Source organism: Callorhinus ursinus, unplaced genomic scaffold, assembly GCF_003265705.2.
Source record: "Callorhinus ursinus isolate GAN/ISIS: 27379988/994484 unplaced genomic scaffold, GSC_fseal_2.0 scaffold1, whole genome shotgun sequence".
NCBI lineage: Eukaryota > Metazoa > Chordata > Mammalia > Carnivora > Otariidae > Callorhinus > Callorhinus ursinus.
In genome coordinates this window covers 117,713,081-117,727,975 of record NW_027397063.1, presented here as the reverse complement: position 1 = coordinate 117,727,975, position 14,895 = coordinate 117,713,081, and the positions used below count along the sequence as shown (strand labels likewise).

Here is a 14,895-nt window from a genome sequence, read left to right as displayed (position 1 = left end):
TGAATACTATACTAAAAGTAAAAACCAGAATGGTTCTGTATATTAGTTGCTTACCCTCCTGATCCAGTGCCTGACTGGGAGCAGTGGCTCACTGCTCCTGCCCAGTATCACAAGAGATTGTACTGCATATTGCTAACCCAGGAAAAGATTAAAATTTAAAATCTGAAGTATGGTTTCTTTGAATGTGTATTGCTTTCGCACCGTTGTAAAGTAAAAAAGTTGTAAGTTGAATTGTTGTAAGTTGGGGACCATCTGTACTGCCTTCCCTCCTTTGTCAAAGATCACTTATCACTTGACCAAATACATAGCAGTCTCTTTCTGGACTTTATTCTGTTCTACTGATCTCTTTTTTCATCAGGACCACACTGTCTTGATTACTAAAGCTTCATAGTAAGTTGGGCAGCGTCAGTCCTCCAGCTTTGCTCTTCAGTATTGTGTTGGCTATTCTGGGTCCTTTGTCTCTCCATATAAACCACAGAATCAGTTTGTCAGCATCTGCAGAATAAGTTGCTGAGGTTTTGATTAGAATCTATAGATCAAGTTGGGAAGAACGGACGTTTTGAAACTGTTTAGTCTTCCTGTCCGATTGTGGGATATCTCTGTTTATCTAGTTCTACTTTGATTCTGTTGATCAGTTTTATAGTTTTCCTCATATAGATCTTGTACATATTTTATTAGATGTATACCAAAGTTTCAGTTTTGGGGGGATGATAATATAAATGGTATTGTATTTTTAATATTTTATTGTTGTGATTGCTGTTTTTTACTGCTGTAGGATAATGAAAGCCTCTCTCCAGAATGGGTTCATATTTCCTTCTGTTGGGGACCCCCGGAGTTCATTGAGTCTGGCCCCATTTTTATATAAATCTTTCTGCATCTTACACCACAGAAGAGTGTAAATTCATTACCCCCCCCATCTGTGTGGCACAGGAGGCCTGGTATTTCAGTTCTTCTTGGATTATTTTCCCATACCCCCCTCCACTAGATAGCTTTTAAGTTGTAAGTTTCATGCAGGGGGTTCAGTTCCAGCTCCCCGACTGCATGTTGGCCATTGCTCATTTCCAGTCACACCTGAGTATTCAAACCCTGGTCCCTAGAGTCTGTGATCTGCTCTTTTTCCTGGACTGCTTTGCTTTAGCTTTGATACCTCTTTATTTGTGGCACGTGAGGATTCTCACTGTTGCTGCCTTAGGTTGGGCCCTACCAGGTCACTCTGCTTCTAGTTTGGTTACTCTCTTAGATGTATCTGTCTTCCATTAAGCACCAATATTCTTTGTAACAGAAAGGCACAAACTCTGTCAGTGTGTCATTCCCTTTTGCCGCCTGAGTGGTTTCTACCCTGTGTACCAGCCTACCTTGAGTTCCCTAGGCCATGCTGTTCTACTCCTTTGTGCTCTGCACATTCTACTTCCCACACAGTCTGTGTCCCAATTTTTTGCCTGGCTAAAATTCAGCCCAGTTGTTGACATCCTCCTTTAAGTCCTCTTGACCTGTTCTCGTTTAAATGGCCTTCCTCTTTGTTCCTGTCACAGCAGTTGCATAGGTCTGCTTTAGCATTTTATCACACAGTTTTGTATATGACGATTTCCTGGTCTTTGAGGGCAGCCATGATTTCCTTTTGTCTTTTTGGATCATTGATATACAGTAACACTTAGTAGTCCTTTGTTTTTTGTTGTTGTTTTTGCATTTTTATAAAACTTGATAAAAAGTAGTATTTCAAACTGTACAGTCACCAGAAGTACACAGTTACCAAAAATGCACCCACTTCACTTGGCATCTCTTCAGTAGTCCTTTGTTAAGTGAGTATTTGTATGGTGTGATTACATGTGTGCACACTTGCATGTGAGTCCGCTGTGTGTTACTCATTAGGATTGAATTGGATGAAATTAAGGATATAACTTTTCAACATAATGCTGCACTAGTGCATGCTTACATGCTGGTTTTTTCTTTCTCCCCCTCCAGGGCTGTTGTGTTTGTTGTGGACAGTGCAGCCTTCCAGCGAGAGGCGAAAGATGTGGCAGAGTTTCTGTATCAAGTCCTCATTGACAGTATGAGTCTGAAGAACACACCATCATTCTTAATCGCCTGCAATAAGCAAGGTGCCATCATGTTTTCCAGCAATAATAACAGATTTTTCTGGGATTGCTACTAAGAGCTAATAATAGTTACCTACAGTTGTTATTATTGAGGATGAGAGACAGTGGTTAAGGAACTGTGAAGGATTTTAAATCTTAAAATTGTTTATATACCTGCATTTTCATTAGTTTTACCAGGCTGTTCTAAGGAGTAACTATCACCAGTTTTTCTTTGATACAGTGTTTTGCATTTCACAAAATTATAAATCATTTTACTTTATTTACCAAGTTAAGTTTGTCAGATTGACAGTATGTCCTATCACACACAATTGTGGAGGTCCAGGGGGGGAGTCTCTCCTTTCAAACAAATTTACCTTCCAGCATGTTTTATCAAGGGGGGTTTGTGTTTTATGTTGTCTTCCATTAAGCACCAATATTCTTTGTAACAGAAAGGCACAAACTCTGTAAGTCAGTGTGTCATTCCCTTTTGCCGCCTGATAACCTCATAACCATTAAACATTTTCTATCACATCCGATAAAACTAGGCTTCAGTTTCATTACCTCTAACATAAGATAAACTAGTTGATTTTACAGTCTACTTTCAGATTAGAATTCTGATTCTACAAAGAGCCCAGTGCATTGCTCAGAAGTGATCAGATAGTAATAACCCTAACAGTACCTAATCTGGAATTGGTGTTAGGATCAATACCTGGCCTCTCTGTTTCTTCTGTTTGGTATAGGGAGAGAAGGTAATATTTATTTGGCTTTTGCTGGGTGCCAAACCAGTGTTCCTCTCTTACCAGGGTGCACTTGAGTGACTTACCATCTTAGTATCAGCTGGGAATGTGCTTAGTTTACTTTTATATGATAAGTAGGATATTTCTCTTGGAGTGAAGGCTCTTTTTACAGTCAAAAAACTGGTAGGTTTTCTTTCTGTTACACTGGCTGGACTTATATATATGTTGATTTAAGAGGTCTGTAAGATGTAGAAAACTTTCATGAAAGAGCTAATCAATTTTAGGGATATGAACGTAATACATTTATAAGCATTATTGTAGGAAAACCCATACATGAAAATTATAAAGCTTACTTTGGTAGTTAAGCTACTAATGGTAAAAAGTTCTTTAGGAAAAAAAAAAGGGAAAAAAAACTTACTGGTTAAATTGGAATTTTCCACATATGCAAGAAGTCTTTTGTGTGTGTGTGTGAGTTAAGTGTTAGAAGTTTATTAAGTGAAGATACAGAAAAAGCTCTCAAGAGTGAGAGGGGTACTGACAGGGTTGCCCTCCATATGTGCAAGAAGTCTTGGGAAAAGACCCTTTCTGGTTTAAACTATAACTGTGTCTTCATTTCTTTACAGACATTACAATGGCAAAATCCGCAAAGTTAATTCAACAGCAGCTTGAGAAAGAACTGTGAGTATGAATAAGTCATATTGATTATATCTTAAAACTTAGGAAATATGAATATACTGCTTAAGGTCTTTTGTTGTGTATGATTACCATAGCGCAAAAAATAGTGTGAAATATATTTGTTAAATAATTGACAAAAGAATTAATGGAATTCTAAAAAGCATCAGTGGGATGTTTATGGATATTTTAATAATTTGTGGAAAGAAGATCTCAGGTTTATTGAGACCATAAGCTCAATTCATTTTCCCACTATTTCTACTTCATTTATAGTAGATCTGAAAGGTTTTAGAAACAAAAAATTTGAAAGCCATGGAATTTTTGTTGACAGAATAAGAAAGGAATGCTTTAGAAGAATTTAAAAACCTATTATACTATTTTATAGCTTATTTTTATTATTTTCCAGCTACATTGCAATATTATTTAGCTTGATTTTAGTGTTTAAAAATTGGTAAAGTGAGCTATAGCCTTTTGAGTTTTAAGGAATCTAGCATGTGTGTACTCTGCCAGTTTGTAAGAGCTAGAGCTACCATCAGCATTATGATGAAGCAAGTTATGTTTTCTTGTTGCTGTTGTGTAGACTTTTTTTTAAAATTATTATTATTAAAGAAAAGAATCCAATGAGGAAAAATTGTATAAATACAACTTTGAGGGGCACCCCGGGTGGCTCAGTTAAGTGTCTGCCTTCGGCTTGGGTCATGATCCTGGAGTCCCAGGATCAAGCCCCATGTCCAGCTCCCTGCTCAGCGGGGAGTCGGCTTCTCCCTCTGCCCTGCCCCCTTCTTGTGCTCTCTCTCAAATAAATAAATAAAATCTTAAAAAAATAATTCAGCTTTGAGCACATTTTTTTCACCACTAGGATTTACTTACTGTTTTATACATTTAACAAGTACCTATAATTCATCTAGTATATGGCAAGCCCTACATTCAGGATGTGGCTATAGGGGGAAATGTGATGTGGTTCCTATACTCAGGAGCTTAGGGTTGACAAACTCCTGCTCAGGGTGTGCAAACAAGAAATAGTTTTACATTTTTAAAGGGCAGGTAAAAAAAATAAGAAAAGTAAAAAATATGTAACAGAGGGCGCCTGGGTGGCTCAGTTGGTTAAGCGACTGCCTTCGGCTCAGGTCATGATCCTGGAGTCCTGGAATTGAGTCCCACATGGGGCTCCCTGCTCAGCAGGGAGTCTGCTTCTCCCTCTGACCCTCTTCCCTCTCGTGCTCTCTATCTCATTCTCTCTCTCTCAAATAAATAAATAAAATCTTAAAAAAAAAAATATGTGACAGAAACTAAATGTCACCCATAAGCCCAAAACATTTAACGTATGACTCTTTACAGAAAAATTCTACCAGGCCTGGTCTGTCATTTTCTGTGGTTTCTTTCTTTTTATTTCTTTTAATTGCAAATGACATATTTAATTCCATATGCTTTAAACTTTTTAATATATGAATAGAAGAGTAAAGTTAGCTGTTCAATCAGATTTATCAAAGACCTCATGCTTTCAAGTTGAATATCAAAAGAGATTTTTTAAACCCCTTTATGGAGGGGTAATTGATATGTAAAAAGCTGTGCATATTTAATGTGTACAACTCCATGCATTTGGGGATAAGTGTCCACCTTTGAAACCATCACCATCATCAAGGCCGTAAAAATATCCATTGCTTTCCAGAGTTTCGTCCTGCTCCCTTTATTATTTGTGTGTGTTTGTGTGAGAGTGAGAGAGAGAGAACGTTTCATGAGAATACTTAAGATTCTAAGTATACAAGGCAGTATTGTTAGCTATAGACACTATGCTGTAGTGTATGTATGTATGTATGTAGTGTATGATCTCTAGTACATACTTATTTGCATAACTGAAACTTTTTTTTTTAAAAGATTTTACTTGAGAGCGAGAGAGTATGTGAGTACAAGTTGGGGGGAGAGACAGAGGGACAGGGAGAAGCAGGCTCCTCTCCCTCTGTGACATGGGCTGGGATCATGACCTTAGCCTAAGGCAGATGCCTAACGGACTGAGCCACCCAGACGCCCTTGCATAACTGAAACTCTATAACCTTTGACCTAATGGTCAGAGGCTCCCCATTTCTCCCTCCCCCCACCCCAGTAACCACCATTCTACTCTGCTTCAATGTGTTTGTTTTAGATCCCACATAGAAGTGTGCTCATATGTTTGTCTTACTGTGTCTGTTATATCACTCAGCATAATGCCCTCCAGGTTCATCCATGTTGTTGTAAATAGTAAGATTTCCTTCTTTTTCAGGGCTGAATAATATTCCATTGTATGTATGTTCCACATTTTCTTTATCCATTCATCCTTTGATGGACATTTAGGTTGCTTCCATATATTGGCTATTGTAATAATGCTACAGTGAACATAGGAGTGCAAGTACCTCTTCAAGATCCTGATTTTAATTCCTTTGGATAAATACCCAGAAGTGGAATTGCTGGATCATATAGTAGTAGTTTTATTTGTAATTTTTTGAGGAATTTTCATGCTGTTTTCCATAGTGGCTGTACCAATTTACATTCCCACCAACAGTGTGCCAGGATTGCCTTTTGTCTGCATCTCCACAACTTAACTTGTTTTGTTTTAATATTAGTCATTATCTCAGGTGTGAGGTGATATCTCATGGTGGTTTTGATTTGCATTTCCCTGATGATTAGTTATGTTGAGTACCTTTTCATGTACTTACTGGCTATTTGTGTCCTCTTTGGACAAGTGTCTGTTCAGAAATGTCTGTCCTTTGTCCATTTTTCAACTGGATTGTTTTTTTGTTACTGACTTGTAGGAGTTCCTTATATATTTTGGATATTAACCCTTATCCAGTATATGGTTTGCAGGTATTTTCTCCAGTTCCAGGTTACGTTATTGTTTTACTGATTTTTTCCTTTGCTCTGCTTAAGTTATTTAATTTAGCAATCACATTCGTTTCCTTTTGTTGTCTATGCTTTTGGTGTCATATCCAAAAACTCAATGCCACAACCAAGGTCATTGAGCTTTTCCCCTGATGTTTTCTTCTTTGATTTTTATGGCTTCAGGTCTTATGTGTAAGTCTTTAATCCATTTTGAGTTGATTTTTGTGTATGGTAGAAGATAAAGGTCTAATTTCATTTTGCATGTAGATATCCAGTTTTCCTGGCATCATTTATTGAAGAGACGATCCCATTGTATATTCTTGTCATTCTTATCAAAGGTTAATTGACTGTATGTGTGGCGGCATTTATTTCTGGCCCCTCTACTTTATTGGTCTATGTGTCTTATGTCAGTTTCATACTGTTTTGGTTACTGTAGCTTTGTTATATAATTTGAAATCTGGAAGTGTGATGTCTCTGGCTTTTTTGTTTTTACTCAAGATTACTTTGGCTATTACGGGTCTTTTTGTGGTTCCATATGAATTCTATCATTGTTTCTTCTATTTTTGCAAAAAATTCTATTGGAATATTGATAGGTATTGCATTGAATCTGTAGAGGGCTTTGCAGCGTCCTGACATTTTAACAATATTTAATTATTCCAATCCAGGAACAGGGGATATCTTTTCCTTTATTCATGTCTTCAGTTTCTTTACGAATGTCTTATAGTTTTCAGCGTATAGATCTTTTGCCTACTTCATTACATTTATGCTTAAGTATTTTATTTTTGATGCTATTGTGAATGGGATTGGTAATTCTTAATTTCTCTGATAGTTCATTAGTAGTATATAGAAACATAACTGATTTTTGTATGTTGATTTTGTATCCTGCAACTTTACTAGATTTGTTTAGTAGTTGTGGTTTTTTTTGGTGGTGTCTTTAGGGATTTATATACTTAAGATTAAGTCATCTGTGAACAGAGATAATCTTACTTCTTTTCAGATTTTCATGCTTTTTATTTCTTTCTTTGCCTAATTGCTCTGTCTAGGACTTCCAGTGCTATGCTGAATAGAAGTGGTGAGAGCGGGCATCCTTGTTTTGATCTTGGAGGAAAAGCTTTTTCAGCTTTTCACTGTTGAATATGGTATTTTCTGTGGGTTTGTCATATATGGCCCTTATTATTTTGAGCTAAATTCCTTCTGTGCCTATTTTGTTGAGTTTTAATCATGAAAGGATGTTGATTTTTGTCAAGTGATTTTTTTCTTTATTGAGATGATCGTTACGATTTTTATCCTTCATCATGTTAATGTGGTGTATCACCTCTCTTGGTTTGTGTATGTTGAACTCTCTTTCCATCTTGAGTAAATCCCATTTAATCATCGTGTACAATCCATTTAATATGTACTTTTGGATTTGGTTTGCCAGTATTTTATTGAGGATTTTTATATCTATGTTCATTAGGTATATTGACGTATACATTTCTTGTAGTATCCTTGTCTGGCTTGGATATCAGGGTAATGCTGGCCTTGTAAAATGAGTTTGGAAGTGTTACCTCTTTAATTAGGAAGAGTTTGAGAAGAATTGGTGTTGATTCTTCTTTAAATGTTTAGTAGAATTCACCATTGAGCCATTTGGTCCTGGGCTTTTCTTTGCTGGTAGTTTTTGATTACTGATTCAGTCTCCTTCCTCATTATTGGTCTGTTCAGATTTTCTATTTTTTCAGGATTCAGTTTTGGTATGTTGTGTGTTTCTAGGAGCTTATCCATTTCTTCTAGGTTGTCTAATTTGTTAATAATAGTCTCTTATCCTTTGTATTTCTGTGATATAAGTTACCCCTTTCATTTCTGATTTTATTAATTTTAGTCTTCTCTCTTTCTCCTTGCTAAAGGTTTGTCCATCTTGTTTATCTTTCAAAAAAACAACTCTTCGTTTCATTGATATTTTCTAGTCTGTATTTCTTTTGTTTCTGCTCTGATGTTTATTTTTTCCTTCCTTATGCTAGCTTTCGGGTTAGTTTGTTCTTTTTCTAGTTCCTGGAGGTGTCAAGTTAGGTTGTTTATCTGAGATCTTTCTTTTTTCTTAGAATAGATATTTATTGCTATAAATTTCCCTCTCAGAACTGCCTTTTGCTGCATCCCATAAGTTTTTGGTGTGTTGGGTTTCCATTTTCATTTGTTTCAATATTTTTTTATTTGCTTTTGGATTCTTCCTTGACCTATTAGTTGTTCAGAAATGTGTTATTTATTTCCCACATATTTGTGAATTTTCTAATATTCCTTCTGTTATTGATTTCTAGGTTCACACCACTGTGGTCAGAAAAGATACATGATGTGATTTCAGTCTTCTTAAATTTGTTGACTTGTTTTGTGGCCTAACATGTTATCTATCCTGGAGACTTCTATGTACACTTAAAAAGAATGCATTCTGCAATTGTTGGATGGGGTGTTCTGTATTTGTCTGTTAGGAATATTTTATGTATAGTCTTGTTCAAACATGTTGTTTTCTTACTGATTTTTTTTGTCTAGATGATCTGTTCATTGTTGGAAGTGTGGTATTGAAGTCCCCTGCTATTATTGTATTGATATCTATTTCTCTCTTTAGTTCTATTAATATTTGTTGTATGTATTTAGATTCACTAATGTTAGGTGCATACATGGTTACAATTATTATATGCTCTTGATGAATTGACCCCTTTATTATTATATAATGACTTTCTTTGTCTCTTGTGACAATTTTTGACTTAAAGTCTGTTTTGATGAAATAGGTATAGCCAGCCCTGCCCTTTTGCCCTATTCATTTGCATGGAATATCTTTTTCTATCCCTTCACTTAGAACCTTAAATCTAAAGTGTGTCTCCTGGAGACAGTATATAGTTCAATCTTGTTTTTTTAATATATTCATCCACTCTGTTTTGATTAGAGAATTTAAACCATTTATATTTAAAGTAAATACTGATAGGAAAGTACTTATTCTGTTTTGTTGATTGTCTTCTGTTTTATAATTCTTTTGTCCCTTCTCTTTAATGATTTGTTTGTGGTGTTATGCTCTGATTTTTTTCTCTTTCTTTTGTGTATCTACTATAGGTTTTTTCTTTGTGATTACAATGAGACTTTTGTAAAATGTAGTATTGGTAATCTTATTTTAAGCTGATAACAGCTTCCACTGCATACAAATATTGTACACATTAACTTTGTCCCCTTCATTTATACTATTGATTCCACAATTCACATTTTTATCCACAATTCACATTTTTATATTGTATATCCATTAATAAATTATTGTCATCATAGTTATCTTTAACACTTTTGTCTGTAGCTTTTATGCTAGGGTTAAGTGATTTATGTGTCATCATTACAGTATTAGAGTATTCTGAATTTGAATATACTCTTACTGTTATAGTGTGTTTTACACTTCATATCTTTTCATGTTGATAGTGTCGTTTTGTTTCACCTTAAAGAACTGCCTTTAGCATTTCTTGCAAGGGAGGTCTAGTGGTTATGAACTCCCTCAGATTTTGTGTGTCTGGGAAATTTTTTCTCCTTTATGTCTGATGGACAGTTTTGCTGGGTATAGTATTGTTGGTGGCAGTTTTTTTCTTTCAGTACTTTGAATATCATTCCACTCTGTACTGGCATACAGAGTTTCTGCCGAGACTAAGAAATTAGTCTTATGGGGTTTCCCTTGTTTGTGACCATTGGCTTTGCTCTTGCTGCTTTCAAAATTCTCTTTGTCTTTGACTTTTTGTCAACTTGATTATAATGTGTCTTGGTGAAGCTCTCTTTATGTTTAATCTATTTGGGGTTCCCAAGTTTAATGGATCTAGATGTTCATTTCCCTTTCTAGATTTAGGGTTTTTCTGTATTATTTCTTTATAAATAAGTTTGCTGTTTGTCTTTCTCTGCTCCTTTTGGGACTGCCATAATGCATGTACTTGATTCCTTTAATGATGTCTTATAAGTTATGTAGTCTCTCTTTACTCTTTTTTTCTTTTTGTTCTTCTCATTGGGTAACTTCAAATTACCTGCCTTCAGGCTCTCTGATTCTTTCTTCTGCTTGATCAAGTCTGCTGTTAAAGATCTCTGAATTTTTCGCATCAGTCATTGTGTTCTTTAGCTCTAGAGTAGCATAAAAACTTTTTATGGCTTCTCTTTGTTGAGCTTCTCATTTTTTTTTTTTTAAAGTAGGCTCCATGCCCAATGTTGGGCTTGCACTCATGCACCTGAGATCAAGAGTATCATGCTCTACCAACTGAGCCAGCCAGGTGCCCCGAACTTCTCATTTTTATTCATATATTACTTTTCTCATTTTGTTCAGTTGTCCTCTTTTATAGCTCAGTGAACTTTCAAATGATTATTTTGAATTCTTTGTCATGCATTTCATAGATCTCCATTTCTTTAAGGTCAGTTATTGGTGCTTTATTTTGTTCCTTTGATGGGCTTGCTGCTGGAGTGTTTGGGCAGACTGGCTTGGCTCCTAGGTCCATGGGTGTGTGGGCCAACTGCCTGGGTTCATGGAAGTGGGCCCGGCACCAGGGTCCATTTGGGTAGCCTGGCCAGGTGCCTGTGTCTACTGGGGCAGGCCTGGTGCTGGGGTCCACTGGAGGTGGTCCTGGAGCTTGGGCCCATAGCAGTGGGCTGGGGCCATGGGGGCCAGCCTGGGGCTGGATTCTGTGGCATAATGAGTGTTTACTTCACTGTCCTTCCCCCCAAGTGAAGCATCTCTCTCCATGCTTGCAGGAAAAGTAATGTGAGTCATGTGAAACTGTCCTTCCTATTCCCTTTCAATGCATCCTTTCTTATTTCTGTATAACACCCAGGTGCCGTAATCTTGGACCTGGATTCCTTCTCTCTCGTGCATGGGTGGTTATTCAAATTGATGGTTCTGTGAGAAGACTTGTGCTGGGAACTCCTATGCTGCCATCTTGCTGATGTTAGTGTCAGTGGCTTCTGTCCCTTCTGAATGAATATTTATCATTTTTCCCTTACTCCTGATGGTTTCTCTCTTGAGACTATAAATTGCTTGTTGTTAGGCTAAGGAAATTAGAACAACTAGAGGATTTAGTTTTTCTAGAAATCCTGTTGCAATTGGTGGGAATTGGGGGAAAAAGTGATCATAATACTTGTGTATCCATTTTGTTTTTTTCTTTTTAGCAGTATAGTCCATGTATTCCTGTGTTCAAAACATGTATTTTCCTTAGTCCATTTGCTTTTCACTCTAAAGAGCCATATAAAGGCAATACAGGTAGAAATTATATATTATAAGGTAGTGAAGTAAAATGTTAAAAAAGTTGCTAGGTGAGGGGCGCCTGGGTGGCTCAGTCGTTAAGCGTCTGCCTTCGGCTCGGGTCATGATCCCAGGGTCCTGGGATGGGGCCCCGCATCGGGCTCCCTGCTCCGCGGGAAGCCTGCTTCTCCCTCTCCCCCTCCCCCTTCTCATGTGCTCTCTCTCTCTCATTCTCTGTCTTTAAAATAAATAAAATCTTTTAAAAAAAAAGTTGCTAGGTGAATATCAGTTAAATTAAGAGTCAGATTTTATTTTATTTTTAAAAGTTTATTTTTGTTAGTAATCGCTACACCCAATGTGGGGCTCAAACTCATGACCCCGAGATCAAGAGTCGCACCCTCTTCTGACTGAGCCAGCCAGGTGCCCCAGGAGTCTGATTTTAGATTAATCCTGTGTTTGTGAGAATTACGCCCTATCAGCTTTGAAGCATTTTATAGTCTTCTGAATAACAAGGCTAACTATGTTCACCTTATGGCAAGAGCTGAGTACATGTTATGCTTGGCCTTTTTTCCTTTTTAAGTTTTTTTTTATTGTAAAATATCTTACATATGACACGTAAATTGATTTTTTTTTTTTTTTTAGATTTTATTTATTTTACAGAGAGACACAGCAAGAGAGGGAACACAAGCAGGGGGAGTGGGAGAGGGAGAAGCAGGCTTCCCGCGGAGCAGGGAGCCCGATGTGGGGCCCCATCCCAGGACCCTGGGATCATGACCCGAGCCGAAGGCAGACGCTTAACGACTGAGCCACCCAGGCGCCCCTTTATATTGAATTTAAAGAATATTAAAATGAATACCCATGGACCCACCACCTTGCTTAGAAGGCCCTAAGGGCTCCTCCCCAATATCTTGAATTTAGTATCTAGAATTTTATATTAATTGTTTTTTAAAATACTTTTTCCATGTGTGCGTGTTTCTTTCTAAACAAGGTATTAGTTTTTCCTGCAGATTCTTCACGAATTTTCATGCAGTCTTACAGCTCCAAGAAATGCTTTATTTTGTAAGGAAGCACACTGAGAGCACATCCATTGCTTCTGGACAGCAGAAAAGCGGTGGGAGGAGTAGGCACATGAGCATTGCTGTGCACTCTTTTTGGGGGCCAGCAGGTGGCAGTAAGACAACTTAAATTGGGAAGGTTTTCATGGGTAAAGAGGTTGGAGAGTAGTAATTGTGCCCACACTGGATATGAGAATCTGGAGTTTGTGGTTTTACTAAGCTCTGTATCCACATAGACTCGTGATAAATATGAATACTGCATTTTCCCACACTTAACTTTCAGAGACTTAAGTTATATAACACTTATAGCATGTATTTAAAAAGTATGTTCAAAAATGGCATCATGCAGATGATCCTAGTGGAAGGGGATAAGGGAGCCCTGGGCTGAGAGACGGTTGGTGTGACCTGGGCACATGATTAACCTGCTCTTGTCAAGCCAAGCTCGGCTAGACCCCCGTCTCTCCTGTCTGAGAGCAATCTGTGAATGCAAAGGATTAGTCAACAGTCTTCATAGCATAATTGACAGTTTTATGTCATGAGTGCTGAAATGTTTAGGAAAGAGTGTGGCTTCCTAAAGGCCTTTAGTTGTTATATAGTTACTCCTCTCCTTCCTGACGCGTTTTTCTTTTGTCTCATAGCAACACTTTACGAGTCACCCGTTCCGCTGCCCCCAGCACACTGGACAGTTCCAGCCCTGCCCCGACTCAGCTGGGAAAGAAAGGCAAAGAATTTGAGTTCTCGCACTTGCCCCTCAAAGTGGAGTTCCTGGAGTGCAGTGCCAAGGGCGGAAGAGGGGACGCTGGCTCCGCCGACATCCAGGACCTGGAGAAATGGCTGGCTAAAATCGCCTGAGGGGTGGGGCCGGAGCTCAGGACAGGAGAGAGAGAGAGAGAGAGAGAGAGAGAGAGTGTGTGTGTGTGTGTGTGTGTGTGTGTGTGTGTGTGTCTGACAGTTTTGGAAAACAGTGTGATAGCCTGGAGTTGATAAAGAAGGGGTACAAAATGTAATTAGAAACATTTTCTTGTTCTGGAAACAAATTGTTGAAAGTAACTTGGAATTTTGGTTTTTAAGTTTAGTTCTCCCTCAGTGCTTTCTAGTCACTTACCTGCCTCTGTGTCTTCCCTTGGTTAAGGTTTAGGTCGTGGCCCTTTAGTGAATGCTTTACCTAGGGTGAAGGTCTTTGTGACCATAACAAGTGGATCTGCATAGAGAGGATATTATCATGAGAGTATGGTTATCATCTGAAAAGTTTCTTATCCTTTGCTTCTGTGTGTTAGTCCCTTTTCCTGAAAACAAACCTGTCTGTGTATGGAACCAGTTGATTCCATTTGCCCTTGACATTTGCGGGCAGTCCATCCTCTAGTCCTTTGTGAATTGTCAGAGGTGTGGGTGTAGAGTGCAGTCTCCCGACACGCAGAGACAGGTAGGAGACAGCAAGGCTGTGTTGACGGCGGGTCTGTTCTTCATCAGCTTGGTGACTTGTCCAAACTCCAGCCTCATAGTACTTAGGTTTCAAAAACATGCCCTGAACCCCTGGAGTCATTCCCAGATGATAGAACTATGAATGCTAAACCCTACATGCCAGAGGTCTAGTGTGTTCTCGTGGTTTCCCTTAACTGAGGAGTATATGAAGATTTAGAAGTGTTGTGAGTTTTTGGATGGCTGAGGGCTCCTGGGCTACGTTCCTGTGCTGTTTGACCAGCCCGTTTTGTACTCAGCTAGAATGTTATGGAGCGCATGTGAATGAAAAAAGTTCTCCATAGTTTTTTAAAGTGTATATTCACTGGTGGTTAAAAGAAAAGTCAGCTTTTTCAAAGTGATGTTCTTTGTTGTCTTCTTGAATGTTGGCTCTTTTATGGCTTTTATAAATTATTCATGTGTTACTTAGTAAATAAAACAACCTGTCTGGCTCAAAGCAACCGAATGGAATGGTAGAGTGAGTACAACTGGGAGCATGTGTTAGGGTGCAGGCCGAGTTCCACGTTTCCAGGGCCTGAAGATTGCAGCGTACACAGGAACAAACTGCTGTCCCTACTTCACACACTCAGGGACAAGCCCCACTAAAGCTTCAGAGGGGACAAGGGTAGCTGTGGGTGAGGGAGAAGCTAGTCCCAGAACAGTGTGGTCAGAGCCATGACAGGAGAGGAGCTCGGGGTGCTCAGCGTGCGGCAGGGGCACCTCACCTGGCTGTGAGAGTCAAAGAATAGAAGCATGGAGCTGAAAACATCCCAAGATTAGTGTGTCCCCCTGTGTGTGCACTACAGCTCAAGCCTGCCTCTGCCTTC

At 38.4% G+C, this 14,895-nt stretch overlaps 1 protein-coding gene across 1 annotated transcript in view; it reads left to right on the top strand.

Annotated features, from left to right (window-relative positions):
- LOC112831669 (serotransferrin-like) overlaps positions 1-14,529 on the top strand; it is a 56,066-nt gene extending 41,537 nt beyond the window's left edge. The window contains 3 exon segments of the mRNA XM_025882032.2: positions 1,963-2,099; positions 3,436-3,490; positions 13,249-14,529. Coding sequence (XP_025737817.1) covers positions 1,963-2,099; positions 3,436-3,490; positions 13,249-13,462 — 406 coding nt within the window. The 3' untranslated portion in view covers positions 13,463-14,529.
- The last annotated feature ends 366 nt before the right edge of the window (positions 14,530-14,895 follow it).